Source organism: Melopsittacus undulatus, chromosome 6, assembly GCF_012275295.1.
Source record: "Melopsittacus undulatus isolate bMelUnd1 chromosome 6, bMelUnd1.mat.Z, whole genome shotgun sequence".
Lineage (NCBI taxonomy): Eukaryota > Metazoa > Chordata > Aves > Psittaciformes > Psittaculidae > Melopsittacus > Melopsittacus undulatus.
Window position 1 is genome coordinate 59,425,977 of NC_047532.1, and position 24,806 is coordinate 59,450,782.

General features: G+C 41.5%; 1 protein-coding gene across 1 annotated transcript in view; it reads right to left on the reverse strand.

The window, feature by feature from the left end:
* Positions 1-22,614, reverse strand: part of COL24A1 (collagen type XXIV alpha 1 chain) — a 139,818-nt gene extending 117,204 nt beyond the window's left edge. The window contains exons 1-3 of the mRNA XM_005148104.3: positions 22,553-22,614; positions 16,042-16,103; positions 7,891-9,182 (exon numbers count right to left, since the gene is read on the reverse strand). Coding sequence (XP_005148161.2) covers positions 7,891-9,182; positions 16,042-16,103; positions 22,553-22,614 — 1,416 coding nt within the window. The remainder of the gene's footprint in view (positions 1-7,890; positions 9,183-16,041; positions 16,104-22,552) is intronic.
* Between the last annotated feature and the right edge of the window lie 2,192 nt (positions 22,615-24,806).

Below are 24,806 nucleotides of genomic sequence, written 5' to 3' on the forward strand. Positions count from 1 at the left end.
AATTGAGGCTAAAACTTGATACAAGGACAGTATCACATGTCGGAATCAGACCAGCTCTTCCAACTGATGACTTTCTGTTCATGCAGACCTTCTCAAATTGAAAACCAATTCCCAAACTCCAAGCATGTGGGTTTTTTTTAAATCTGGCTCTAAATCAGATTTCTGTTTAGAAAGTATCTTATGTCAGAGGAACTGGAGCTAACAGAAATACAAATACACTCAAGTGAAAGTTACTCAAGAACAACCAGATCAGTTCTAGGATTAACAACAAGCAAGTGCAGTATATTTCAAAACAAAGAGTAGAGAATAACTAAGCCTTTTTGTTAAGCATGCTCGCATGCCAAGCACATTTTAGAAAAGTCAGGAGTGACTGAAAAAATTAGATACCACACAGAAAAGACAGACATGAAATATAAGAAAATAAATGTGGACAAATGATTGTTCAGTTTCCTATTAAAAGCTTCTGGTAAGAATAACTGGTAGCATGTTTGCTGTTGTATATAACAAATGTGGTTCTCTTTAATGATAACACTGGGGTGTTTTTTAAATGCTAATGTATAACCAGATGTATCTTTTGCAAATAAATTAGATTTTTAGTCACTCTATTAGACAGTGTACCACCCTATGTATATCTAGTTGTATTGACCTTTCCTTTTCTGTTCACATTGAAAACCTGAGTATCTACTTCATTGTACTCAAATACTAATGAGAGCTCTAGGTTAACATCTGCACTAATTTGTATTATATTTCATCTATTACACGTGAGTCCTAAGGATGCACGGGATATTCTTAAGGGTGAATTCAACTCCCATCCAAATGCCAGCATGGCAAGTCTCAGCTTTAACAGAAACCCAGTGCTCCCACTGTAAAGGAAGAGGGAGATCAAGAAAGCCAGACCTCACAAAGGTCAGTCAATGACAGGAGGAAGGGATTCAACTTGCTTTTTCACCCAGGCTTCCTAGTACTCCTGTGTTCTGTATATAAAACAGCCTCTCAGCTGAGGCACTAGGATAATGGCAGCTGAAATGGCCAGTTCACAAGCTTTGTAAAAAAAAAAAAAAAAGGGGTTGGAAAAACAAAGAGAAAGAGACAGTAAAGGGAAAAAAAAAGACAAAAACCCTCTGCAGTTTTATTAGCAACCAATGAATCATTTTATTACGACAACAGTTGCATTTTAAAAACTGAACGTTTTGTGGAAGTGGTATTTCTTTTCACTTGGAAAGGTAATGGCACTGGCAGAGAAGACTGCTGATTACAAACTTCAGGCATTGTCAAGCCAATTATATTTATTTGGCAAAAACATAAACCACTCTGGACAATTCTAGAAAGAATATTGTTAATTCTGAGGAACAAAAAAAAACCAAATATTTTCCTTTCTAATTAGTCATAATAATCTTAGAAGTCTAAGTGTTGTACAACTGCCTGTTTACAACTGGGAATATCTATACATCCATACATACTATATTTAGTCATGATGAAACCCAAACACTTCCTTTTTTGTGTAATTTTGAAGACACAAGTCTGTGTGACAGTCCTGGTCTTTAGATCAAACCATAACATATAATACTTTCAGCATAGAAGGTTTGCTATTCACCCTGACTGCATAAATGCTCACTAGCATTCTCGTATTTTTCTAAACTAAAAAGACCCTGTGTTTACTAAAAAAAGTAGCAGATAGACACATGGAAAACTCCTGACCTGGTATTTTTGTTCAGGCCCAAAAATCTACCTGAATGGCACAGAGAGCTCCCACCCTGCCACAACTGAAGTAGATCTTTGCTGCCAATTTATCAAATGAGGGCAGTAAGAATATTTTTTCCTATGTGACCTTTTTTCTTTTTTTAAACAGTACCAAACCCTTGCCCCATTTTGATTACACTAATTCATAAATAATTATCTCCATCTAAAGAACACATGCACAAGATAACCTAATAGCAATGAAGACTTCAGCAACCCCTAAAGGAAGCAGTAAAATGTATTTTTAATTACGCAGACAGACCTTATTAATGCTTTCTCAAGACTTTCTAAAATGAAGTCCAACATTGTAGATGAAGACTCTGGTCACCAATAATAAGGAATTAGCACCAGCAATCCAGGTGTTTGATTGAAGGACTCTCCTTAACCAGAATATGTTACTCCTTAATCTGCAGCTCTGACTCCCTGCAACTCAGGCAACATTTCTTCTAACTGCAGACTTAGTAGAGCACACATAAGTCTTCCTGGAAGTACTTTTCTGATTAGTTGTAAGAAGTTATTCCATCCTGTGCACTGCTTCAACCTGTGAAAGCAACTGCGACTTCAAATCAGCATGGCTGTTTTCATACTTGCTAGAAAGCTATGCCTCTTAAGCATCCATGTAAGCCACAGGAGTCAACAATGACCACGAAATTAGTCATTTGTTTGAATAGCTTTTCCTCCAACTACTGAAAACAGTAATTCAACAAACCTGAAGCAATTAAAAACATTGTGGTTTTTTTGCATTTGACATTTTAACAACCAACAATAAAATAGTGACTTTGTGTAAGTACTACTAAAATTAATTTATTTAGTAAGATCAGTTTACTCAAAACAGTAAGTTGTACCCTAAACCAAGCACAACTTACTGTTCTTAGGAATTGTAAAAATTTCATTTAGCTATTGAGAGGAGAAGCTCAAGTTCCAAATAATCATGGCTTAATCCCAAAACAATAAAAGTAGATGCTACTCTTTCAGAAACTCTCACTACCTCTCAAATGGTCATTGGTATGGACACAACTGTGAACTTTCACAGACGTTTTCTAGGCTACTGAAGCCTTTCTATGGATGCATGTGTTTTAAACTTGCCCTACTTGCCAACAGTAATAAGAAGCACTTCACTTTAAATATAACAGGCCCCAAAATTTCAGATGCAAAGCAGTAAATCCTGGATTAAATAGTTAAAATGCTCCCACACCAACATATGCTGATCCTGCTGCCACTCAATAGCTAACTCATATTTCCTGAAGTTCCTCTTGCAGAACTGTGAAGTTTCTCTTTAAAAGGCATTTGACCAGACCCCAATCACACAACCTCAGCTCACCTCAAACACTTTTTAAAAAATGACTACGTTTCAGAAACATGCGAGTTTAATGTTTGATCCATCATACACTATGGCAGGTCCTTCAGCAAAACAAAAACCCCATGAACCTTTCTGCACATCATCACCCAATACCTGAAATACAGCAGGAAAGTAAACAAACATCAGGTTCTGTGACTCTTAAACACCTCTCCATGAAAGTAAAGTCAAATTCTGACATTGTTAATATCACTTGTTCTACTGTTCAGGTATTACTCTGATTAGCCATGTTTCCTTATGTGCCACCTAAAGTTCCTAAAATTTCTGTGAACAGGCAAAAAAAAAGTATCTTTATTAACTCACCCTTTGCAGAACTATTACATGTCTTACTTTTATTACTAAACACGCTTCTGTTTTAACCTTTGCTCATATTTTCTATAACTGCCCCACCATTACTGGAGCCTTCTGAAATCCTTCCAGTCTGTCTACATCCTTTTTAAAGCTCAACATCCACAACTGGGGACAACTGTCCAAACCGCAGCCTCAGCATACCCAGACCAGCAGAAAAACAACCTGTCTCTGATACTCACCACTTCTGGTAATGCATAAGGCATAAGATGCATTTATTCTCTTGTGCACTGTAACATTATTACACTCATCTGACTGCCCAGCCAATCACCTGTATCCTCTATTTGGACTTTTAATTTCTGTAATATTGCACTGCTTCATCCCATAAGTTTTAGACCATCTGGAATTCTGATTCTGTCACTCAGAATTCTACCTACTCCTAGCATGTTTTGTCTACCATTTTAAAGCATATTACCTCATACAGGTTTTAATTATTGAGCACTATGATCCTACCAAATAATGAGTATCTAAAATCTAGTTTTACTTCTTGCTTCATCTGCATTTCACTGGAAATGATTAAAAAAAAAAACAAACCACCCTGAAATGCTTCTTTCCAAATGTCTTAGAGCAGGTACTCACTTGTGTATGATTTACTTCCTTTTTTTTTTACAGCTGTGGAAGTCTTTCCCTTTCTCTGTCAAGAATTCCTATGACAGATAAGGCAATGTCATCAACATCAGAGGAATTAAAGCTTTCTGATAGTGTGGTGCAGAAGAGAGGGAAACTGCTTCAGTTTCAAGTGAATTAAATTAAATGTTCAAATATTTAAGACCATCTTTTTGCTACTAAAAATAAAACAGCAACAATCATAAGTTTTTATCTGAATCAGCAGATACTGAGATAGACTTCTCTGCCTGGGCAGGGAAATGTGAAGGTTATCTACAGAGCTAAAAATCCATCAAAGTGACTAACTGCCCAATATATCCCTTGTAGCAAGGGAGAGCCCCCGCAAGCAATTTTGCTCAACTCAGAAATAAGCTAAGAGTGAAATAAGCTGAAGCGTAACAGGATAGCTAAGGGCAAAATAAGTAGAATAAGCCAAGAGTGAAAGGGGAGATGACACTAGTTACTGCTGCTTATTTAGCACCACATTTAGAATCTCTGAACTGCCCTCCCTCAAGGTTCTCACTCTCAAGACTTTTGCCTGGAATATGAGCATTTCATCTGGGACTCAATTCTGCCTAATGCAGGGACTGCATTTCCAAATCCTCCTGGCAGTATCTCCAGACTACTTCTCCCTACCAGCTATATAGCTTAAAGAACACCCCCATCTGGTCTTCTACTATTTTCTCCTCCTGGCCAAGCTTATTCATAATCCAGAAATATTTTACAATAGGGAAACTCATTCACAGAATCACAGAACAGTTTGGGTTGGAAGGGATCTTACAGCTAATTCAGTTCCAACCCCCTGCCATGGACAGGGACACCTTCCACTAGACCAGGTTGCTTCCAGCCCTGTCCAGCCTGGCCTTGAACACTGCAAGGGATGGGGCAGCCACAGCTTCTCTGGGCAACCTCACACAGAAGAACTTCTTCCTTCTAGCATATCAAAAACTGCCCTCTTTAAAGCCATTACCCCTTGTCCTTGCACTAGGTCCCTCTCCAGCTTCTTGTAGGCCCTAGCTCATTTCTCAGGGGAAGTCAAATCCTGTGCAGATAGGCCTGTGGATGCAATCACCTACCAGCAAGTAACCTAAATCAACTCTTCAGGTCACATCAGCCCCTCTTCCTACCAGCGTGGGACTATGTATCATGTTACTGCAAGCTGCTTTAGGACTATGCAATGAAGAATATTTGCTTGAAAGTTAAACAGTTAAAAATACACACCAGATTTATTTTCTTTTATACAGTGCCAAACCCCTAATACAAAAAGGAGTGGCTCATCAGATGAATGGAGCAGCTTTTCCTCTAAGCTAGCGGTTGAGGAGACCACACTGTTCCACTTTAAATTCACTTCGTACTTTTGTAGTGAATTTTGGTCACTGTAACTGCTAGAATTTTAATCAGGGTCTTAATAGTTTTAAAGAAATAGGTGCCTTTTTCCATATGCTATCCATTGGAGCATTGCTTTGCAGTGGTGGGTGAATTCCACAGCTGTGGCATTATGGAATACAAGGGGCTTAGTTATACAAGGCAAGAATGAGTTCTGGTAGATTATTAAAAGCTAAACTGAAGCTAAGGAGTTCAAGAACCACAAAACCTAGTTCCTGCCCGTCAATTCCAATAGTATGAATGTTATTTCTGTGTTGAAATCTTGAAAGAAGATTCAAACCAACCACAACATAACAAAAAAGAAAAAATTAAAAAAGGTGGGGGGAAGAGGTTTTCATGTCTCATCAGGATATTTTGATGCAAGGGAAGTTTGCAAGCTTCTCAGTGTTGCTTTTTCAGGCTCCCCACTGATAAGACTGTGCGTACTTGTGTAGTAAAGTGTTAGACCCACATACATAAAAGCTGGATTATCTCTGATCTTCTTTACATGGGCGTGTTAGACTAAGAAGGCAAAGCAAGATCACCTCTGCAAGTCTGAAGCCAACACCAGTGGCAGGTACTGCACCACACAACATCCATGCAGCACAATTCTTTACAAAAGCCTGTGTGGACAAGGCCATGCAGAGATCTCCTACTATCAACCTCTGAGCCATGCTTCAGCTGCCTGTGTTAGAGTGGGTGCTGCTGGCCCCTTCAACCCAACTAGTGCTTACAAAGGCCTATATGAACTTCCCAGCTTTGCCACAGATCTCTAAGACCTTGAGCATGTTATTTAAATCCTGACCCAGCAAAACACTTCAGCACAAATGCACCATATTCATAGCTATAGACCATACCAAATGTTAAGATCTGCTCTAACTGCCTTCCTAGACAAGACAAACTTTTGCATCCCCGGTCTGTAAGACAGGCATACAAAATGGTAACACAGATACCTTCAAACTCTCCAAATCAGCTATGATTTTTGACACTGTATGTATAGTATCTATGTGGAGAAAAAAAAAAGCAGAGTGCTCCCTTGAAGTTTCTTAGTAATGTGAACAGCCAACAGCATTATCAGCAGTCATTTCTGTGCCATGTAAAAAAAGAATGGATTTCTTGGCTGTAGATGACTTAAATCACAAAGTGTTAGCTACCTGCTAAAATGAAAAGCTTCCATTAGCAGTTACTAAACATCCTAAACTCCAAAACTGGAAATTAACATCACGTTGGTGACAGACACATACTTACCGATACATCCCTACAAATACTACTGTAAGGGACAAAAGAGGGAAAAAAAAAACCAAAATCGACTTTGCATTCAAAACAGATTAAGCAAGAGCATCCTGGACTAAACTGAATTATTTGTTAAGACCTCTTTCAATTGCGTAACAAGCCCTTTGCATCTGGATCCTGTGGAGAGTAAAAATTTAACTTTGAAAAAGGTTTTCAGTTGCTGACTACCTTAAGAAAAAGATTATTTCGGTGTTGAAAGAACAGAAACAATAAAATTATGGGCATATTCAAATTATATGTGGAGCTGCTTAACAAACATCAAATTGCCTTCTATTAATAACCACACAAATGCACACACACCAAAAAAAAGAGAGCAAGTGGAATTATTTACTGCATGCATGGTTTACAAAATGTTAACTAACAACTCAAACAAGAACTATCATATTCCCCAGGCTAAGCAGGAACTGCTGCTCTCTCTTGTCTATACTAGAAGATCCTTTCCAACTAGATGGTCCTTTCCAACCCGAACTGTTCTATGATTCTATACCTTTGTATATATTGCTCCCATTTTCATGTATTAAAAAGATTGAGCCTTGTGCACACAGCAAGGACAAACGGTTTTCTATTGAAAGCACAACTGTGCATTTACAGTTGTTTCAGGGATCACTTACCCTGCAAATGGAAAAATATGCTAATAAAATCTTCTAAGACTGCTCTAAAAATCATTTTACATGCAGGTTTGTATGACCCTGGAACCCTGGGTTACAAATGGTTTTACCATTCTACAATTCTGCAACTGGTCCCCTTCCACAATCAGAAGTTTTGATACCATAGCTCAACTGAGGAAACCATGCCAGTCTTCCGAATAACCTGGTGGCTCTTTTCATCAGTCAGTGTCTATATATGTGTACTGTATGAATTTTTCCTATAATTTTATTAAGTGAGCAGTCTTCATAACTAGCATTTATAAACATCTGGCTGCATTTAAAAGTTTAAAGAAGCCTGGGTTGCCTACCACTTCATCAGAATGTGAACATCTTCGTATTCTTCCAGTAAATTAAAATATACAACACTTACACCAAAATTACATGCGGTAAAGAGACATACTTAAGGCAAACATTTGTACAGTACAGCCTGAAGAAGTTGCAGTCACTTCTTTGGCATGCTTTGCAAGATTTCTTTCAAAGCCTCTGTTAAATGTGTGGTGCTACATTATAGTAAAAAGAGGAGTAAAGATAACTTACAGGAGGTCCAGTTTCCCCCTTTGGACCTCTGACACTTCCCATTTCAAACATTTTGTCAAGATCTTCATAGTCATAACCATAATTATCAACACCAGTTTCGTAATTGTTTTCCATGTGGTAAGTCTCATCAGCATCAAAGGCTCCTTTCTGCCCTGGACTGAGCTGATTATCCAGAGAGAGGTCCACAGGCAAACGGTACAGGCTTGTGTTGAAGATTTGCTGCTTTCTGCTTGGTTCATCTAAACGTTTTGCTCTGTCCATTCCACTGCTTTTAGTTTTACTCTGCTTTACAGGGGAGATCAGAGAAGGCTCACGTTGTCTGCCTGCATCTTCTGTGGTATTATTTGAAGTATTTGGATAGGATCCTTTGGGGGTTTTAGTGATGCTTCTCTTTGTGCCAGTCTCCTGCTGATGAAGAGGCAGACTGATGTACCCCTGGAGCTCTGTTTCAGGCGAAGCTTCCAGCAGCAGAGGTTTGGCCTCTCCTAACTCCAACGCAGAGACATTTCTTGACTCAAAGTCTTCTGGTAAAGAGTGACTCTGAGCAACACTGGTAACAGGAATGTTTGGCACTTCTTTCCTTGTATAAGCTGATATGCCTTGTGACTCCTTTTCTTCATCAATCAAAAAAACATCCAACCCATCTGATGCATGCAGAGCTCCTGGCAGAGATCGATACGTTTCAGCTTGGCGACACTGCTGCTTCACATATTTACAATAGTTTGCAGATGCTTCTGCAGAGGGAATAATATCTAGCTGACATATAACTCCTTCAAAGCTGACAGAGTGAGAGTTCATCCTTCCCAGGGTAAATAAAGCATCCAAATCAGATGTCTCCACTTCAGAAAGTACTTCCCTGCTATAGTGCTTCTTTCCACACTCAGCAAATATTGAGACAGTTTTGTCTCTAATGTTAATGGCAAATGAATGCCATTTTTCATTATGAACACTATAATCAAAGTGTACAGACTGCTTCTCACCAGTGAACACCACTAGCTTTCTTGGTAGCAGCTGGACACCAAACTGCAGCCTACTTTTGTTCCTAATACTGAAAAGGAAAGCATTATTTATTTTGTATGAGTATAACCCAACCAATATGGTGAACTGATGCCCTAGACTTGATGGTAGGACTTGAATGATGGGGGACTCAATATGTGCATCGCTAGTTAGTACAACTCCTGATACAGTTAGACGAACACCCTGAGGTAACAGAGATGATGTTGAGGGCACTGCCGTCTCTGAGGTCTGTTGAACATCTTTCACAAGGCCTAGTTGATGAAGAACATCTATTGCTGTAAAAAGAAATAAAAGCATACTGTTGACTTCTTTTACAAGCTCATAAATTCAGATCCACAAAAACAAATGTATGCACATCTTAAAAAAAAGATATGTACTTCCCAGGTAATGTATACAGCACACAGCAAGGCCACCAAATCCCTAGTGTAAGGCACAACAATATTTGGCATAAATTAAAGAAATAATTAAAGCCAGAACAAAATTTCTATCTTAAAAGAAAAACACACAGAAAAACACAAACAATGCCCATTGTAGGTTAATTAATTTATGAAACTGAAAAATCCCCATTTGGTCTTCAACCTTTCCACAGCAGTCAATGAACACACTATGTTGGCTCCTTATTTACTAATCCTGCTTACTCTTTGAGGTTTGGTTTTGGTTTGGTTTTTTGGTTTTTGTTTTTTTTTTTTACTTAAACTTTTTCTTCTGCAAAATATTCTGCAGTAAAACCATAGTTTTTCTCTGAAAAGTTCAAATGAATTTGAGGAGGTGGTTGCTTTGTTTTTAATAAGGCACAAGCTATTTATAACAAAGTAACAGCTCAGTAGAGCACCAAAAGATAGTCGCGGGTTCAAAGTAAAATATAAAGGTAAGCCTTGCCAAACAGCTATTATGTGCTGCAGAGATAATTCGACTGGTACCTGGGAAGAATTGCTGTGCTTCCACAAGGGAGTTCTCCTCCCATTAGGCAAGGCCCTGTGCCATTACAGCCCTGACTTCAAAGAGAACTGTTTTTCCCAGTGCAATCACCCTTGACTGTGCCAAAGTTAGTCACACTAAAAGAAAGCAAAGATCTTTTCAAGGGGGGGTGCAACAGAGGATGCCATTGCCTCCTTTCCATCTGCATGGTTTATTTGCTAGGACCAGGGATGATGTGAACTCTGCAGAAGCAGAAGTGGTGAGGAAAAGGAAAGAGGAAGAACACTGGAACCCAAGGGGCAGTGCTCCCATCTTCTGGCTCATCTATCTTTTCAGAGGATGTAAGGCTGCAGCTATATAGATGAGATACTGAATTAAGAGTGCACTACTCCACAGCAGGAGACAGCAATGGACATTAAGGAGACAGAGAAACCAGCTGTCCTATTGATTTATGCCCTGTAGATTTGGCTTTGGCATATAGAAGACTGGGTAGATCTTCCTACAGGGTGGAATGAGAAGTGGCATTTTCACCGCTGGGTTCTCCAGTGCCTTACATAATGTGAACTTTATGCTTTAACCCTTCTCTTAGCTTTGACATTTCAGTGTCTCTATCTCACACCTGGCTAAATATCATCACCTAATGGTTAGAAACACGAGTATCTAGCCTCCTGATAAACTAAAATCATACCTGACATGGGTAAAAAAAAAAAAAAAAAGAATATCAGAGCCAGGGTAAATCAATGGTAAAAGATGACCAAATTCATTTGGTACTGCCTAAATCAGACTAAGGCATGTTAAAGTTGGCAAGCACAAACACCTTCTTCCTTCAGGATGAATATAAAGACACTGTAAGATCCCTTATGATGCAGCTGAAACAGAAACTCTACAAAGGCTTGATAGGAGCTAAACATCACATCCCCAGCAGTTGTTCTGCATGGTCACAAAATAAAACATCACTTATGGCACTGGTTGGTAAAACTGCTGTTCTGGTTGTTTATGGAATTGCTAAAGAATACTGCAGAAACCGAGATAAAGGGCAATCATGAGACAAGAAGGTTGGGGGCTAAAATATATGACATGAGAAAAGGCTTAAGGACCTACACTTGCTTTGCCTGCAGACAGGAAGGTTTGGGGAAGACCAATGACAATTGGGACCGGTCTTGTTTAAAATCTTTGTCGCTGACATGGACAATGGAATTGAGTGTGCCCTCAGCAAGTTTGCTGACGACACCAAGCTGTGTGGTTCGGTTGATCTGCTGGAGGGAAGGAATGCCATTCAGAGGGACCTTGACACACTTGTGAGGTGGGCTGATGCCAACCTCAGGAAGTTTAACCATGACAAGTGCAAGGTCCTACACCTGGGTCAGAGCAATCCCAGGCACAGCTACAGGATGGGCAAAAAGGAAATTCAGAGCAAGCCCAGTGGAGAAGGACTTGGGGGTGTTAGTCGATGAGAAAATGAACATGAGCCAGCAGTGTGCACTCACAGCCCAGAAAGCCAACCGTATCCTGGGCTGCATCAAAAGGAGTGTGACCAGCAGGTCAAAGGAGGTGATCCTGCCCCTCTACTCTGCTCTCCTGAGACCTTACTTGGAGTATTGTGTGCAGTTCTGGTGTCCTCAACATAAAAAGGACATGGTGCTGTTAGAACAAGTCCAGAGGAGGCCACGAGGATGATCAGGGGACTGGAGCACCTCCCATATGAAGACAGGCTGAGAAAGTTGGGGCTGTTCAGCCTGGAGAAGAGAAGGCTGCGTGGAGACCTCATAGCAGCCTTCCAGTATCTGAAGAAGGCCTACAGGGATGCTGGGGAGGGACTATTCATTAGGGACTGTAGTGACAGGGCAAGGGGTAATGGGTTGAAACTTAAACAGCAGAGGTTTAGACTGGATCTAAGGAAGAAATTCTTTACTGTTAGGGTGGTGAGGTACTGGAATGGGTTGCCCAGGGAGGTGGTGAATGTTCCATCCCTGGCAGTGTTCAAGGCCAGGCTGGATGAAGCCTTGGATGATATGGTTTAGTGTGAGGTGTCCCTGCCCATGGCAGGGGGGTTGGAACTAGATGATCTTGAGGTCCTTTCCAACCCTAACTACTGTAGGATTCTATGATTATCTGAATCGGGTAACAGGAAAACTGGGGAGTAATAGGCACAGGCTGCAACACAAGAAATTCCATCTTCTTACAAAGAACAAGCATTCTCACCACAAAAGTGGTTAAGTGCTGGACCAGGGGGCCAGAGACATTGTGTAATCCCCATTCTTGGAGATTTTCAAAGCCCAACTGGACAGGACCCAAAAGTTTGAACTAACTTCAGCACTGACCCTGATCTCAGCAGGAGGCAGGACCAGATGACTTCAACGTCCCTGCAGCCTACATCTTCCGATTTTCTGCACAACGGGAAATTGTTGTACTTTTCATACACAGCATTGCACAGAAGCACATGGTATAATTTTTTTCTCCCCATAACTGGCTGGACCTAAGCTTCAGTGAACTGCCTATATAAAAAATAACAGTATTATATAAATAAAAGTATCTAACAGTTGCACTGACCTAACAAGCAAAAAAAAAAAGTTAAGGATTCTCTGCTCTATTAAGAGAAAAAAGGAACTGAAACAAATGGATGTTCACTTTTAGTGGAAAAAAGATCTCCTTTCCCAGTCTCTCCTTTCTCTGTTCACTGAATGTATTCATAGCAAACTCTAAGATTAGACAGATGTTGACTTAGTTTCAGTGGTAAGTTATGAAAAGAGCCTGAGATTTGCTTGAGAGTGATTTATAAATTGGAACCAAAAGCATCAACCTGAATGTACCATGCATCTTAAAAATTAATTACACACCTTGTAGTGTTTCTAGTTGTGTTTGAGATTCACAGATGTGCCAAGATTATCCTGGCAGATAGCCAGCAGAGACAGAGGTATGGAGAAAGCACATCTTTGCCAAACATCATCTGTACATCAATTTCTCAAAATATTTTGCCTCAGAGCAATTAATTTAGTATGGCTATATTTTTAACTGTCAAACATAATGGAGGTCAGGTTGAGCAGACCTTCGGAGCACAATGTATCTGCTAACGAACCACCACACTTTCCCAGGACCCCGGTTCTGCATGGTCTATGTGTAGTTAAGGAGAATAAAGCTGTACTCATATTGCGTGTGTGAATACTAGGAAGAAACATGGGTCGTGAGCTCTAAGGAAATGCAGAGGTCTTATACATGCAAATAATATCCCATGGCTGGAGACACCATTGCAGCACTTCTCTGTGCTGCCTGGGCTACCTAACTGCACATCTGATAGCCTAACCTAAAATGCCTAAATATCATAACCTAACTATAAATATTTGTCAAGCGCTTCTATTTTTAAACATTTTCAATTATATATATGTATTTTAAAAAATTATTGCATGTGATCTGTCCAAACTATTACAAATTGAAAGCTTAAACCTAAACTGGCTTAAATCAGTCAATGTAAAAATGACATTCAAAAGTATTGCTACAAAATCTCAAACTGCAAGCAAAATTGCCAAAATTTTGGCAGTTCTGATTTGAAAACAGCACATTGTTTAAAAGTTATTAATAAAAGGAGAGTCCTCTGAGAGCACAGTAAGAAAACAGACAGATTCTCCACATCCTGGCAAAGAGACTTCCACAAACAATGACAGGCCCTGAGAAAGCTAATCACAGATAAACGTATGAAAAATTACAGCAAAAGATTAAGCATGAACTAATTATTCCCTGCTGATTTGCTGCCTGTTAACCCACCCTCAGGCCAAAAGGGTGTTCCAAACTTTTTTGGCCAGTCGCTTCGTTTCTGGTCCAACATGTATTTTATTTTTATCTCAAGGCTTTCAGAAGCTCTTGGCAGCACACATAGTTTTGGGAGCAGGCAATCTGCTCAAGTCCTCCCAGCATGAATACCTCAATTTTCTTCACCTATCAGGAGTCAGTTCTCTTCGTTTACTCATGTCTGCATGGCATCTGACTTCACTTACTGTTTACTCAACCCAGTAGTCCCAAAAATCATAACAGCTCATTTTCTTGAAGGAACAACTGTTTTGTGTTTTAGGTGTCAAGTGCTTTCCTTCAGCTTTCTAGGAGGACTTGAAAATTCACAACCTTACTGCACCAAGAGGAGGGGAAACCTAACAAGGGACTTTGGCAAACAAAAAAAAGCCAGCAAAAAAACACAAACTTCCGACCCTCTTGTGTCACAGAAAAAAAAAAAGTACCCAAAAGGAACTGGGGAAGGATGAGGGGATTTGGCTATTGGATCATTCCAAACCCCTGTTCTGTTCAGTCTCTCCATTTCATTTCCCACATTCCTCCATACTCTGAAGGCAAAACATTTGGGGTGATCTCTCAATTTCTGCAATCCTAGCATACACATTACTTGCTTCCCCTTTACCAGTATGTGCCAAGGAAAGACAAGGGTCATCCATCAGTCAGCTCCACCAGAAGTGAGAGCAAGTACTCAGCAGGTGGCCCATTTCCCAGGTGATGCTGCATCTGCAACTGGGTAAATTAAGATACCTGGCTGCAGCCAGTGCTCTTGCAGACACCAAGCTGAGTGACTAGCCTTGGAAATCCAACCAAATACATTGATTCTCTATGTCCTTGAGCTACACTCAAAGTACTATTCATAAAGGCTGAGGCTGTATCTTTGTATGTGTTTCACTGAACACAATGTACAGCTGCCTACCAAAAGCACCCCTCGTATGAAGACAGGCTGAGAAAGTTGGACTGTTCAGCCTGGAGAAGAGAAGGCTGCATGGAGACCTCATAGCAGCCTTCCAGTATCTGAAGGGGGCCTACAGGGAAGCTAGGGAGGGACTATTCATTAGGGACTGTAGTGATAGGGCAAGGGGTAACGGGTTGAAACTTAAAACAGGGGAGGTTTAGACTGGATCTAAGGAAGAAATTCTTTACTGTTAGGGTGGTGAGGTACTGGAATGGGTTGCCCAGGGAGGTTGTGAATGCTCCATCCCTGGCAGTGTTCAAAGCCAGATTGGATGAAACCTTGGGTGATATGGTTTAGTGTGAGGTGTCCCTGCCCATGGCAGGGGGGTTGGAACCAGATGATCTTAAGGTCCTTTCCAACCCTAGCCATTCTATGATTTTCCATCCCTGCAGGCCTGGAGGAGGGCAGGCCACACACATCTATGGGTGCTGCCCCTCCTCTGATGAGAGCTTGGCTCAGCTGTATGAAAAATCCAGGAAAATCCCACCATCACAGAAGCACACTGTCTCCCATTGAGCTGAACATGAAAAAAAAAAATCAACAACCAATCTTACCAGGTAAGCAACGAGCAATGAATGGAAAACAAAGCTACAAAGAGAGCAGGGAGGTGAGGGGGAAATACAACTGAAGGAAAAAAAAAAGCTTTGCCAGTTGCACGAAATTATTAGAAGGCGAAAGATATTGGTGAGAATAATGGTGGGAGGCTGCAAGACATCCCATAGGGCTCTAGCAAAACATTATTAGGAGTAAGTCTTGTCTTAATCATACAACCCAGCTGTTTGTATTCAGCTGTGTATCTGCAGTTAACATACTTACCAACCTATTTCTTGCTTCACCTGTTTGGTGAAGGACCATGGCAGAGAACTGGTGTTGCCGTTCTTCTGGCAGGTAAAAAGTGACTATATGGCATGTTAGTCTCCACCACTTTGGAATGCTAATATTACCACAGGGGTCACTTGTGCAAGCTGCACATCTGGTACAGTTATAACAGCTGGCAGATTAGAGAACAAACTGAAAACAAGACAACCCTATTTCCTCACTAACATCTGCATCTGAATGCAGAACAAAATGAACACACAATTTCACTTTATGCTTTAATGATGCCAGCCTAAACTAAGCCCTTACTATATGCAGTGGTTTGCTTGCACAGCCCTAAGTGCAAAGGTCATAGCTTGCCACCCCCAAGGACACCCACTTACAGTGAAGACACAATCAAAGCCTTTTCACTGTACAAGGCTTCCCTTTTATGAAGAGCTTAAAAATGTAAACAATTTCACAGACAGAAAATTTGAGTAATTTTTAAAAGGTCATCTTTTCCAAATTTGTTGCTTTAAAATTTACTCTCATTATGGCGTAGCTGGCATTTTCTTTACGTCACCATTAAGGAACTGAAACTAAGGTCATTAGTAACAACAGACATTTACTCTTTTCATATATTAGCTGATTATACAAATGTCCTGCTATAAAAAATGCATTCTCACCTTGTTTGGGTACTTGTGTAACACCCACAGCTATACATATTGCAATAAAAATGAGAGTTTTCCTAAAAGAGAAAGAAAGAAAAGAAGATGTAAGAAAACATCTATAGCTTCAGAACTCCAAGAATTTACGAGACTGATTCAAAATCCAAAGTCAATGGGAGGATATCCCTGACTTCAGCAAGTCCTGGATAAAAGCCATCACATTGTACAACTTCCACTAATGCCAAGAAGGCATTTTACGCAAAGATCAAGGATTATGTATGCTGTCATATATATTACATATATTTTACCCTGGCTTTTATTAATAAAGTGCATCTGGTTTGTATTTCTTGCAGCAGCCTACAAATATGCATGTTACTATGTAGTAAATCTCTTTCTGGAAAGAAAAAAAGCCTACAAACCAAAAAACCCCACAACTGTATTGTAAAGAAACTATAAAATAAATGACAAGTTCATGCCTGTAGAGATCATCAGATATTTCTGACCTGCTATCACTCTTGTTACTATATCATATCATTTTACCACAAATGAAAATGTTTCACAATTTTGTTCCTGTATTATAAATTTTAGTCATGTTAGAAAGGCTCTTCATAAAGAGAAACCCATCAGATTTTTGTTTAAAACTTCATGCTCGGATAGAAGAGTGCAATCCTGACAGGTAGCACAGACTGACTGCACTGAACATATATAAGGTTGATACAGATTATGTGCTCAAAATTGGCTTTACATGAAAAATACTGGATATTGGCCAAACAATACATTTTTACCATTATTGAAAAGAGAATGCCTGCTGGTTTTTTTTACTCAATTATTATACCAGCCAGATTAGCACCCTATCACATTCTTATGAGTGACTGAATCTTTTATTAAATGAGAAATGTGTTTTCTGTTAATGTTTGACATCCAGGCACAGAAGCAGATGTACAGAATGATTATAGTAACCTGTATCTACTTAGTTCTAAGACCAACTATTTCAAAATATCACAAATATAGTTCCAATACTAACTAATCAACTCACACTTAAGGGTAACCTCAATCCTCTTGCTCATTAACATACATAACCTTATTGATTTTTCATAATATTAATTGTTAGATTGACTAAAAGTGTTTGCTGGACCATGCCAGAGAGCCCTTGAGTATCTGGAATAAACAGTATTTGAAAGTAACACAGCTGCAACTAAACACCTTCAATATCATAGGACAAGGGGCAACAGGGGAAGTTTAGACTGGATATAAGGAAGAAGTTCTTTGCTGTGAGGGTGCTGAGCCATTGGAATGGGTTGCCCATGGAAGGTCTGAATGCTCCATCCCTGGCGGTATTCAAGGCCAGGTTGGGTAAAGCCTTGGGTGATATGGTTTAGCGTGCAGTGTCCCTGCCCATGGCAGGGGGGTTGGAACGAGATGATCTTAAGGTCCTTTCCAACCCTAACTATGCTATGATTCTATAAGATCATGTGGTGTGACTTTGCCAGCGAATCGGTCACATTAGCACAGCAAACAAAGTGCAAGAAGAAACCCCTTCCACTTTATATAGGAATGTATGGCTCAAACAGCAATGACACGCAATTTCCTTCCACTGACTGTTCACTGTCAGGTTGCCTTCAGCTCAGAGGACAAGTATTAGCAATGCTACAGTGACAAGGAATCATGCTACGATTTAAATAACTTTTATATATGTATACATACACACAGAGAGAGCAGCATCTGCTGAAAAATCTTAACATTTCTTTTCAGGATTTACAATTCAAAACTTTCAGAAAAATCCAAATGCATAGAAATCACAGAGCAAAACTCTGGTTTTACCAATTTGCTCAGTGAAACAAGGAAAAAAAACAAAATGCAAACAGCACTGGTGTAGCAAAGGATGGGTTTCATTATTTACTCACCTTCCTTGGGCAGTTTTACTGTGGGATTTCACCCCAGTTTCCAAACCAAGTCCCCCTTAGGGGAATGGTGCACTTAAGAGATGGTGTCACTTCTTCTTGTGGGCCTCCTCCTCAAGTTCATCCCTTAAGGGACACTTGCCAGCTAAAGCTGAACCCTCCCCCAATTCCTGTTATGAGGAAAACCAGCTGTAGCAAATGCTGGGAGGAAAAAGGAAGCATTATAGACCCAAGTCCCATTCCTCACAGGTGTGTTGGTTCAAATGATAATTGAAAAACTTAATTATCCACCACCCCTGTTTTCCAGCTGGCAAACCTTCTCCACCTGATCAGCAGCCTGGGCTGTAGTGACAATCTGCCACACTGATTTTCAGGCAAAATACTTAAACAGGATTTCAAATTAAAGGGGCAGGGAAGAAAGCTTTATAAAATCGGAATAAGAATACTTACCCTGCTATCATAAATCTTAAAGAGTCTCCTGCACCATTCTTCAAAACATTTGCTCAGTTACAACGCAAACAAGTGGGCTGAATCTTGGACAAAATTAGCTCCATTGGTTATGCACTATGTGGATTTGCATATTGTGACACCTTAACTTTTGGCAGTCAGAACAAACGAATAATTTAAGGAACTGTATAGCATGATAATGGTAATATTTTGGTATTGGTACTGCTACTGCAAAATCGTAAATACATTATGTTTTCCAGGAAAAAGATGCACAGAATATACAAGATATTAGAAAACATGCACCATTGCTCCAGTTCTGATCAAAGAAGGAGACTGGGGTGGAAAGAACAACTTGCAAGTCCCAACATGCTTGTAATCATATGTGTTTTAATTAACCACTGCAGTCTTTCCTATTTCTCTCTTCATACTTTCTCCTGCTACAGCCATGAATGTTTACTGGAACTGTTCTGCCACTCCTGCAAAAGACCTAACATTGACTGTTGTCCAAACAGCAGATCAGCTATGGGACACTCACTTTGGCTTTTTCAGCTCTGAAGACCAGAATTTAAGTTCATAGTTTGTGCCACACAATGATGATCTTTTGCTCTAATGAGAAGCTCAGTGACAGGAGACAGCTGTGTAAGGAAGAAAGTCCATGCATTGCACTGTATCAGCTAAAACTCACAATAACTCTTTATTTATTTGACTTTCATCAGCACAAAATGGATTTGCAAGTAAAAAGAACACAACACATTTTAGTTAACTCCAGAGTCAGCATGCTTAAAGAACCCCAGAACCCAAAATGCAAAGATTATTTCTCATTATAATAGTCTCTTCCATAAAATCAGCCAGGGACAAGCTATGTGTCAGGTTCTGACTGTCACCTCTCAGCAAATGTTGTAGGAAGGCAAGAAATTCCAAAATGCTCCCAGGGCTGTAAATTACACATATGTAACTGGATATACAGAAACATTTAGTGAGAGGTAAAAACAAATGTCTGGCTTACACAGTGCTCTCCAGCTAATGTCAAGAACAGACGAGTGATCAGCTAAGAGAAAATACAGGGACCAGAAACAACCATATGGATAGAGGTCCTTTAATGCATGTGAAAGTTAAGTCTTCCTTCTACCTATTTTTTTCACAGTAAGTAAACCTTTCTGTAAATGAAACCACATGGAACCTCAAATGAAGTCGTACAAGGGAGCCCTCCGTGGCCAAAGATGAAAAAGGAAATTCTGTCTTTCTCAGAGAAGCTGTTCATGCAAACCCTCCATTCTTGGTCAAGATCACTGCTCTTTGCATTTGCAGCTTTTAAGCTTCAGAGCAGCCACTTCCGTCTCCATTCTCTCACCAGAACTGCCCTAAACCACCAGGCTCCCGGCTGTGTTATGCATACCCATTGGCTGCCATGGCTGCAAGGAACAAAGAAAGCAGCATCCAGAAATCCTGGACAGTATGCCCCAGCTGAGCCCACAGCTCCAGGGGAGGAGTGCCCCTCTAGGAGGTGACAACAGAAAAATGCAAAAGCATGTGGCAGGGAGGACTCCAAGCAACATATATGCTGGCTGTTTTCCCTCATTTAACATCACACATGAAGCTGTTCCAACACCACCTGGCTATGTCCTGTCCTGGAGTCTAGGTATCTCTTGAGCTTTCTCCCCTCCACGTACCTTTTCATCCTTTCTCCTATTTTACATGCAAACACTACCTGAGGGCAACTATATAATTGTTTGGAGGAAGGCACTATCAAAAGTGTTTGATACCTTTTAAAATGGAGCTTATCTTTCTGATAATATTTGACATCTTGTGGCTGTTTGCCTCTCTCTATGAGTAGACAGTGACCACTCATGCTTATGTTTTTCCATTATGGGTGATGGAAGAAGAAGCAGGTTGTAGCAAGCAGTGATGAAAAACTGCAATCTTGGAAGACGATTCAGCAACAGACAGAGTGCATGGCAGTATCCTCTTCATTCCAGGCTAGTTCCCTAAAGCTTAAGTTTAAAGGAAGAAATACCACTATCTGGCTGCTAGAGAAGGCAGGAAAACATGTTCCCAGATTAACTGGCACAGATGCTTTCAACCCTGTGCTCATCAGTGATGATGGTTTAATTACCAGCACCTGCCTTATGTGCACTGATTCACTGGATCTCAGCACTGCCGAGGAGAATGGCCCAGCTTGTCCATCCAGCCTGAGGAGGCCTTTGGGAAAGGTGACAGTACCTTGTAGACAGAGATGCCCTGGGCTTCTCAAAAGATCCCAAGCTGCTAAAAACCTTTCAAGATCTAAAAGTAAAGGTATCTTCCTCCTTTTCTACTATAATGATATTAGCCAGCAGCTCCAGTGCTGCTTATCAAATTAAGAGACCTACTACCAAGGTGGCTCAGGGGACACAACAGCCCCCAAAGCCTCTTGGGCAAATTGCATGCCCTTTAGCCATGGATGACCCTGTGCAGCTACCCAGTGAGGGGGAAGCACCCGAATCCTTTGCCACAGGTTCACAAGATCGGAGAAAGGGAGAGACACAAGGCAAGAAATAGAGAATCGAAACATGTACAGCTCTGAAAAGCAGCAGCCTATGAGAAGTCCTGCAACAGTGCTGTGTATCAAAGACAAGAAACTCCCTGCCTGGTGGCTCAGATACTCTCTGGACAACATTTGGGTTAAGATGAGAAAATACCATATCCAGAACAGTCAACACTTATTTATAAAAAGAGAAAGATCAATCAAAAATAAGCGTTTTTAGAGCCATTTTATGAGTACCTCCCTAATTTCCTACACTAGTTCTCTTGTCTAGTGTACACTAAGTGTCTTCCTCTGTATCAAGGCAAAAGCACAAAGCTCAAATTCTCACTCCTGTAAAATACTCCCTTCTCTTGTCTCTGTATACTTGTCTCTACACATTTTGCAGATTGCTCTTCAAACGTTTTACAACTCAGTTCTCGTAATTCATGTTTCAAAATTAACTATTCCATCAACAAACATGGGGAGAGGTTTAGGAGTCATGCTGCTGTTTCATTTATCTAATCTGCAGAGACACCCCTACACAGGCAGCAGGTCTGACCTAACAACATTTCCACAAAAAGATGGCCTAGGTTGCAAGGTACTGAAAGGTTTGATACATGCAAAGGGAACCAGATCCTTCTGCGAGGAATTCTGATTTCAACCTAGGCAAGCAAGCACACTGCTTTCTCTCTAGTCAAGTAAATCAGGGAAACAAGATAGAAGCAGAGAAATACATATTCCAGAGCTATTTCAAATTTTGAGCTTGGGTAAACTGCACCTCTGCTACTAATACTACATCACTGTAGTTCAGTTTTTATTTCTGTACCAGCAATATCCATTTACAGACATCATAGAAACTCCTTCTGTAAACTGCAGAGACAAATCCTGAAGAGTCCCCCAGGCACAGCCACGAAACACACAAACATGGAAGGCCACCTTCAGGCAGCCACGTAACTGCCCACAAACATTCAAGCGCACCCAGATTATACACCACGAACATTTTAGCAGCATAATCGTCACTACAACACATGACATATCCTTCTCTGTCCCGCTCAGAGCTCTCGGTAAACTTAATTCAAGCCACAGTCAGCATAAGCACTTTAAAAAAGGAAACATATACTGATAACCTCTACAATATCATTACAACTATCAAACGTTCAATCACCTTGCCCCGGCTGCTTTGAGACAAAACTGTAGAGGAGAGTGAGCTCTGCTTCTGCAACAAACGATGATGCATTAGAAACACCCAGCCTATAGCAGAGGCACGTAAATACAGGGTACCTCATCTGTTCTTAAGAGTGTCCTCAGCTCTTAGATGTGAATCGGGCTATTTTTTCTTGTTTGCTGCGCTTTAGTAGCAAGGTACCAAAAGGGAAGAAGCCGGGCTCCCCGCGGATGCGAAGGCTCACTCTCCACCAGGATGCATACTCTCCCGGGAGCCGGGATGGGCTAGCTCTTGAGTCAGGCTGCCCCCACCCCGGGGGCTACGCACCCTTGTTGCCTCCCCGGCCGGGATCGAACAGAAGAAGGATAACGTGAGGCATGCAGGACAGGACCGGGGACATCCCAAAAGCAAGAAGGAGAGGAGAAAAAAGGGAGTGCGGAGGGCAGAGACGCACAGTCACGGGCACGGCGAGGAGTCAGCATCCTACAACCCCCATTGGTCCTCCGGGAGTACCCGGGACCTCGCAGGGTTAAGGCTGCAGAAGGTGGGGTTTGAGGACAGCACACCGAGAACATCGTTCCCTGCCACCGGGAGCAGCCCCATCCCTTCCCAGCCCCGGTAGCGATGCGGTGCGCCCCGTCGCCGGCACTTACGTTTGTGCCGCAGGAGAGATGCGTCCTCGCCTTGTCCTCTCGGCTCCCAAATGCATTTGTATGCATTTGCCCTGGCAGCGGAGATCCGAGGGAAAGCCGGAGCCGAGCGCCGCGCAAGACCGCCGCTGAGTCAGGTCCGGCCCATCAATACCCACCGCCCCCGAGGTCTCCGCAGATCTCCGCGCAAGCCCGAGGGCGGCCCCAGGGTGGCCCGGGGGGGCGGGCACGACGGGGGGCGGGGTGGGTAGCGCCGGAGGAGCCCCGAGGAGTGCGGCGAGGCTGCCGCCTCTTCGGCACCGGCACCGCGGCCTCCCCGCCTGCCTTGGTGTTGAATTTCAGCGCTGGCCGCCGGCGATTACATCAGCAAACACGGGGTAGGAAGGACCCGGCCGCGCTGCCCCGCGCAGCGACACCCGCGGGGAGCGCAGTGCTTTGCCGAGCTGATCGCTGCTAGCTCCAGCCCCGCGGATGGGCCTGGACAGGCAGAGCCGTGCGGCCGTCCCGTGTTCAACGGGCAGCGGGGGGTGTAAGGGGCAGACAGGTGATGGCGGTCAGCGCATCTGAAAGGAGAGAAGAGCCTTAGGTTCCCACCGGACTTCAGATGGGAAGGGCTGGCAGAAAGCTGCAAGTTAAAAGTTAAAATGTGGGGGTGGGGATGGGGATGGGGGGGGGGGGGGGGGGGGGGGGGAAAGGAGATGATAGAATGGTATAAGGAGAAAAAGCTGAGCGCGCTGGAGGGTTTACATTTCGAGTATAATTGGAGTGGGGTCCAGCAAGCCTCCCTCTGGAAAATGTTTGAAGAACAGATGTAATGTGGTAGCATTACAATGCCAAAAGAAATACGACACCCTTCACTGTCTTCTTCCTAAAGAGACAAAGGACTTTTTAGCTTTAATTTACAGTTTTCTTACCTTGTCCCAGTAATTCTATTGTAACACTATCCCATAATACATCTTTATGCAAGCTATCTCTCAGAATAAATAAGGTAGGTTAAACAATACCAGACCTCACAATATACACGTTGCCAAATCCTGCAGCCTTACTTAGGCAAAACTTCCATTGACCTAAGCAGAAATTTCATTGCAGTATTTGGCTTTTGCTGGGTGTTACACGAACAAAAAATTCATGAGACTTGCAGCAACGACCTTCAGGTTGTAGGTGACATGGAATAAAAGCAAACATATTCCCTGACAGCAGAAAACAAAAGAGGTGATAAGTCACAAAGAATTATTGTAGAAGACAAGGATTTTATATTCTCGTATCTGAGGATGCTCCACACAGCTGAGAAAGACTTTTCTGAGTGATCCAGGTAGCTGGGAACAGGCAGAAAAAACGGCAAAAAATTGTCAACGAAAAATTATTTTCAGGCAACACACCAGAGTGGTTTTGAGTTAAATTTCACATTTTCAATACCTTGAATCATTCAGAATCTATATAGTCTCACTCGCTACCATGGGATTTCCTATTTACTTCATTATTTGAGAACAAGGTAAAAGCTGTCAAAATTTCTTCTTCCTGCCTCTGTACCCTGCCTTAAACAAAGTAACAGGAAAATATGAAAATGTGCTTGTTCTGAAGAGAGCATAGTGCCTGCCCAGGGAGGTATTGGATGCCATCGCAGTGAAGGCTTTCTCAGCATTTCTGTCTTAAACCACACTTGAATGGCTTCCAACAACTGCAGTGTTGTATTTCATTTAGGTTTTATTAGCATTAAGATGAACTAAGATGTACTTTACAGATTGGGTTTGGAATGGTTTGGTGCCATTCCATGAAACCTATCAAGCTCTTAAGTAAGATGTCATGTGTGGAGTAGGCTTTGTTTTGCTTCATAGCAAAAATCACTATCAGGTTTATTCTTACATTTGCTTCTTCCATAAGTTCTTACAGCCTAATAAGAGAAACCTACTATGTTTAAAGCTATCAGATTACGAGTGTTTATTTCCAGTGCTATATATAGCAGTCTGTATACTTACAAGTTAAGACACCAAGCTCTGGATGCATTAACACTCATTGCAACACGGTGATGCTGGAGTTTCATTTCCCATAGTAAATGTCCCGAGATCCCATTTTTCGTGTCTGCTGTCTCCAGCTTGACCACAGCCTATCCACTATTT